At 52.5% G+C, this 5,643-nt stretch overlaps 1 protein-coding gene across 5 annotated transcripts in view; it reads left to right on the top strand.

Moving 5' to 3' along the window:
- Positions 1–2,174: 2,174 nt before the first annotated feature.
- LOC113204489 (phosphatidate phosphatase LPIN3) overlaps positions 2,175–5,643 on the top strand; it is a gene marked incomplete at its 5' end in the record, with an annotated part of 15,871 nt that continues 12,402 nt past the window's right edge. For 3 of the 5 annotated variants that reach the window (XR_008011235.1, XM_052268416.1, XM_052268412.1), the window contains 5 exon segments: positions 2,175–2,444; positions 2,656–3,270; positions 3,398–3,591; positions 3,695–3,832; positions 4,426–4,670. Coding sequence is in view for 4 of the 5 variants with exons in the window: in XM_052268416.1 (XP_052124376.1) it covers positions 2,175–2,444; positions 2,656–3,270; positions 3,398–3,591; positions 3,695–3,832; positions 4,426–4,670 (1,462 nt within the window). 5 annotated transcript variants of the gene reach the window in all.

Here is a 5,643-nt window from a genome sequence, read left to right as displayed (position 1 = left end):
CCCCCGACGGCTACTAAACTCTCGACCTGCTGGCCACTTGTTTTAAAATTACATCGCCCCCGCCCCTCCTCCTTCCAGCCACAACCGTGCTCGAGCCACGTGGCTCGTCCTGTGGGTGTCTTATGATGTGCGGCGTGCACTCGACGGGAGCCGCCCGGCCCCTCTGCAGTATAGGGAGGCAACCTCGGTGGGAGGCGACGCGGCGAAGGCAACCCCGGCAACCTTGTCCCACTTGCACGCGATGCCTGCTTGCCTGCCTGCCTGAGCGTCTCTATGCATTAGGCAGCGAGTTTCCTGCGGGAAACCAGTATACTCATTTGTGTCTATGACCAGACAATTTCGCTCCCAGCCTTACAAACTTTTCGTATACAGACTGTTTTAGAAATTAATTTATGTATAAATGCGCTCGTGAGCTGAGATTTGTGAGTCGTGGAAGTACTCGCGGCGCCAGAGGAACGGACCCGCCGGGCTAGTGTAGGTCCAGCTCCCCCGCCCTCCTCCTCTCCCCTTACCGCGAAGCCGTCCAATTGCATCGGTCAAGGCGAGCCTGTCGGTGTGTCCCACCTGCTCTAGGAGGGCTTAACTCCTCTCCTCGCTGCCGATGCCCCCAACCCCCTCCCTCCCTCCCTCTTCCTCGGTCGGTGCGATGTTGCGCCATACTTGTCTCGTTTGTGCACGACGAGTGAACTCTTCTTGTTATTTCCGTTCGTTGCGTTATGTTGGCACGAAAACGGCTGTTGTTATAGACGCTGAAAGTGAGGTTCCCCCACCACTTTACCTCCCCTCGCCAGCCGCTCCCCCCCTCCGTGTCGCTTAACTATTTTCATTCCAGCGCCTGCGTTTCTAAAGTACGACGTAAGGATTTACCATTAATAAATGCTGCGCGTTCAGCTGCTTTTAGGAGCCACAGGTACGGTCTTGAAATATGCTCAGGAATAGTTTCTGAGCCAGTTAAAATATGGACAATCATGGGGCCACCTATAGTTCGAATGACCCGCGAAAATAAGCGACACGGCGGGGGGGTGAAGTAGCTCGAGCGGGTGGGTGGGGTAGGTGGTGGGGGAACCTCACTTTCAGCGTCTATGGCGGATATTCCTGGATCCTTTAGCAGTAGTACTGTACAGCTGGCCCGCCGGCAGTTCGTTCAACTCGCTGACCTGGATGGCTCTGGGCGGTGCTGCGCGCGCGTGTGTGTGTGTGTTCGCGCGGTGGGCTTCGTGACGACCGCTCTCGAGCTCGTTCACGACACGAACCCCCTCTTTTCTGCCGCTTTCAACATGTATGGCGGTAAGCCCTTTCAGCGGGCCTGGCATTTCGTCCTATATGAAATGTCGCCTGGGCTGCGACTCTGCCTGGCCGAGGTACTCACTCGTTGGTCGAGTGAATCACGGTTGAGTCACCCACCAGCCGGCCGCGACTGGCCGCGCCGCGCCGCGCCGGCCCGGCGTCGGTCGGAAGCGCCGCCACGCCGTCGCTCCCCCGCGGGCCGCCTACCTACCGGTGCCTACCGGGCCGACCGGCGGCGGGTCGAGCCGGCGACGCCAGACAGACGCCCACCCTTCCTTCCCCTCCTGCCTCGCGCCGTGCTTGCTTGTGCCTCGTGCTGCCAGCCTGTGCCAGCCGGCCCGTTTTTAGTTTCTGTCCTTTGCTTCCATCCTGCCCCCTCCCGGCACCGGCACCACGCTTCGGCAGTCGCCCCCCTTGGTGCGCGCCACGCCAAGCCACGCCGCGACTCACGTTGCGTGTGGTGGCCGCGTCTCGAAAATCTTCACGTCTCGGACATCCACGATGCCAACTCGGAGACTGTAGCCGGCAGCTCAAAATGCGCGTCGTGTCGGATCTGTCAAACTCTCGACGGCGAGGTGCCGGCCGGTCGGCGAGGCCCAGGACGACCTCGCCTGCCTTGTGCCCGAGGAGGAGGAGGAGGAGGAGGAGGGGGCCACTGGGGCCGCTGCCAACAAGTTTGGCCGGGCTGGCCCTCTGCCGGGGGGCCTCGCGTGGCCAGGAAGGGTCATATTGAGAAGGTCGTCGGTTCGGACTCCTTACGGGCAGTGTTTGGCTCGGCTTCTTAATGTGGGTTCGCGTTGCTTGTGCAGCTCACGGTTTTCTTTCTCCATTGCACAGAATATGAGTACCAATGACCAATAAATGAACTTTCGTGCATGTTGTTTCAGGTGGACATAGAGATCAATGGGGAGCCGCTGGACATCCACATGAAGCTGGGGGACTCCGGCGAGGCCTTCTTCGTGGAGGAGCTGGACGAGCTGAGCCGCGATGTGCCGCCGCACCTGGCGTGCTCGCCCATCCCCACCGAGGGCGGCTTCCCCATCCACTACCACCACGACACGGAGCTGGACCCGCTGGGCACGCTCGGCCCGCTAGCGGCCGCGGCCGCGGCGCAGGGGCTCACCGAGGAGTGGTCCCGCCGCCGGTGCAACTCTGAGGTGAGCAGCCATGCCGTACCGCACTGCAGGCGAGCGGGAGGGTTGCCTACTCGCTCGCCGTAAGGCGGAAAGGGTCAGAAACGATGGACAAACGCTTACATGCGGCGTCAAATTACTGTCGCCCACCTGATGTTCACCGTTTCGGACATGTGGTAGGGAACTCTCTCCTTGTGATGGCTCCTCCCGCCTAAATGATTGCTCTCTTTCGCAGGTCGTCAAACGCACTCCCAAGGAGACGCCCACGCAGAAGTTCGCCCAGGACGACATCGACGAGCACAAGCCCAGCAACGATCTCCCCTACGAGTGGCCGCACGAGTACGGCCCCGCGACCGAGTTCGCCAGCGACGCCTACCCCGTCATGCCGCCGCCGCCGGCGCCCGCCTCCTCTGCGACCACGGCCGCGGCGAGCTCCGTGCCCAAAACGTTCAAGGCGGAGACTGTGAGCCCCTCCGAGAGCAGCGAGCGTACGCGCAAGCTGAGCGCCGTCTCCGGGGAGTTCAGGCCCATCACGTCCGACTCGGACTCGCCGTCCGGCGGGAGCAGGCCGGCGCCGCAGGCGGCGACCGGGCCAGGGGCCGCGGAGGTGGTGACGACGCCAGAGGACGGCCCGGAGGAGGCCTCCAAGGTGCCTGGCAAGCGGCGCCGGAGGAAGAGGAGCGTCATGAAGAAGAAGGGCGGCCTCCAGCGCAAGAACAGCGAGGCGGGCGAGGCCTCGGACACGAGCGCCTCGGTGGTTTGGGAGTCGGCCTGCAGCGTGCTGTCTGCCGCTGGCAAGCAGGGCGCCGAGGTGGCGGTCTTCACCATGGACGACGTTGACGGACTCCAGGTGCGTTTTTCTGATTGTCCACCAAAATCCTTTCTCTAAAATATTCCAACTTAAGAAACATTACCTCAGAGACCATGAATGTGTCTCTAGGACGAGCCAGTCTCGTAATGTGCCGCCTTTCTTACAGAGAACGTCGCCTTCACCGAGCAGTTCAACAGCTGCTGACACTATGTCTGCTGACACTCCTTCATCCCCTTCTGACCTAAGCAAAGCGGCAGCCAGCCTAGCTGCTGAAATTTCTAGAGACCTATCGAAATTGCAAGATTCGTCTACTGATTTCCACTTCTTTAGTGACACAGAAATTCTACCAGGAAACAATAGGTAAGAGCTATGTAGTGGATAGGATCTTGACAGGAAAGAAATGTAACATACTAACCCCAATTTAGATTTTTCGAACAATTTTTGAAAACTATGTCTTTACTAGCAGGAAGTCTGAGGCTATTTTAAGCCGCACTACTCGGTCTGCAAGTGATGGGATTTTGGCAACCAAGCCTGTGACTAAACCAATTAATGTTCCGCTTGTACTTCCTGTGCCCATACCTTCATCTCTACTAAAATTTTTGTAAATAACTATTTTATCAAACTTTTTAGTAGTTTGACTTTACTGCCTGCCTAGATTTAATTTGATCTCTTTCTCATTATTTCTACTGAATTTGAGATTTGCATGCATTACCATATTACTTTATGCCTCAAAATTAATGAAAAGGGGAATTTGTTCAGGTTTTTTGTTGTTCAGTAATTATTCTTAGTTAGTGCATCTGAATGTTGCTTGCTACATCAAATAATGTCATATTATTATTATCTTGTGAGGGTGGGTTGTATGAAAATGGTATTTATATTGATTTATTTCATTTCATAATGGTTGGTACTTGATGATGTGGTGGTGCCTTTTTACTCTGCCAGTTCTTGATGAAGGAATTGTCTTCCTTGCACTGTATAAAATTGTTGCATCTTGGCCTCTCTTGTTATGATTCTATAAAGTAATTTGTTGCTTAAAAAAAAAAAACAATCCTATTGGAGGGCTGAGTTTTACTTCCTTGCAGCAATGCAAAGCCTGTCGATGTTGTTGATATAGTATCTGCCTGTGTCCTTCTGCCTTCTGCTGACTGCGCACTCCTCTGCAAACCCAACTAACTGTCTTATTCTTTCTTCTAGCCCGGACGAGGAAGACTCGCGGCCTTGTTCCCCAGTGCAGTCGGACACCGAGTTTGAGACCCACAAGCGGCCCGGTAGCGCGGGTGGCGGACACTCCGCCGATCCGTCTTCAGGGGTCACCCAGTCTTGGAGGTGGGGTGAGCTGCCCTCGCCTCCTCCAAAGGCAACGGGAACCGGGGCTGGCTCACCGGATCGTGCTGACAACCCCAGCTCGTACGACGAGGCGACTAAACAACAGGACAGTGGTAAGTAAGATAGTAAGAGGATGCAACAAAAATGCTTTGTATTCGAAAGAATTTGCTTTATAAATGGTTGAACCAGGAACCAGAGCAAAGTTCGTACTACCCTATCTAAATTAAATTCAATTTTGATATCTTATCCTAAAACCTAGTAACCAATTAAAAGCAAATTTTTTCTCCTATGAAACCTTTTGTTTCTTGCCTCATAATAACATCAAGAGGTTTAGGTTGGCTGTATTTTTATAATAATTAGTCTAGGGGATTGTTAAGTTGTTCATTAGAGGGTGGAAAACACTGGCTTCTCTTACTTCTGTGGTCATTTCAGATTGTGGGTGGGGACCTTAGCGGTTGGTGTACATTTCATTGTAGATTTTAAACCCCAGGGCTTGTCTGAGTATTTTGATAACTTTATGAGACATTATTAAAACATCAAATCAAAATTATTGTTGAAAATAATTGTTGGTTATTAGGTAAAAAATTGAAATGAAAATTTTCTATCTAGGTACAGTATTTAGGTTTTCGGCTTTGGTGAAAATATCAGCAAGTAGTGTTAGTGGATATTAGTCAACTGTGTATTTAAACTGTTTGTAGATTTAGTTTCTAGACTAGGAAATAACCAAGGCATACTGGCACTCGATTTGCATTTTAAGTAAAACATATTGTGGAATGGGGTTGATGGAAGCATTGAGAACTTTCTTAATACTTCTTGAATAGCATGTTTTCTGTGGTTCTGGATGTTTTTTTGTTTTTGTTTAATGTTCCAATGGGCTGAATGCTTATTGTCAACTTTTTTCAAATCATTCTTTGTTTTAACGAAAAAGCATCATTGAATGTCATCCTTATCCTTGAATGAATTGTATGATGATCCTAATGGCGGTGTCTTCCTGAAACTCCTGCCTTAATTCCTTACAATTCCAAATAGGCAGTTTCTTTTGCTGCTGTTGACACAACTGCATATGTTCTTTTCTCTATATTTTAA

This window comes from Frankliniella occidentalis, unplaced genomic scaffold, assembly GCF_000697945.3.
Source record: "Frankliniella occidentalis isolate FOCC.00 unplaced genomic scaffold, Focc_3.1 Scaffold69, whole genome shotgun sequence".
Lineage (NCBI taxonomy): Eukaryota > Metazoa > Arthropoda > Insecta > Thysanoptera > Thripidae > Frankliniella > Frankliniella occidentalis.
Note: the sequence above shows the minus strand (reverse complement) of the source record. Positions and strands in the feature narration are given on the sequence as shown.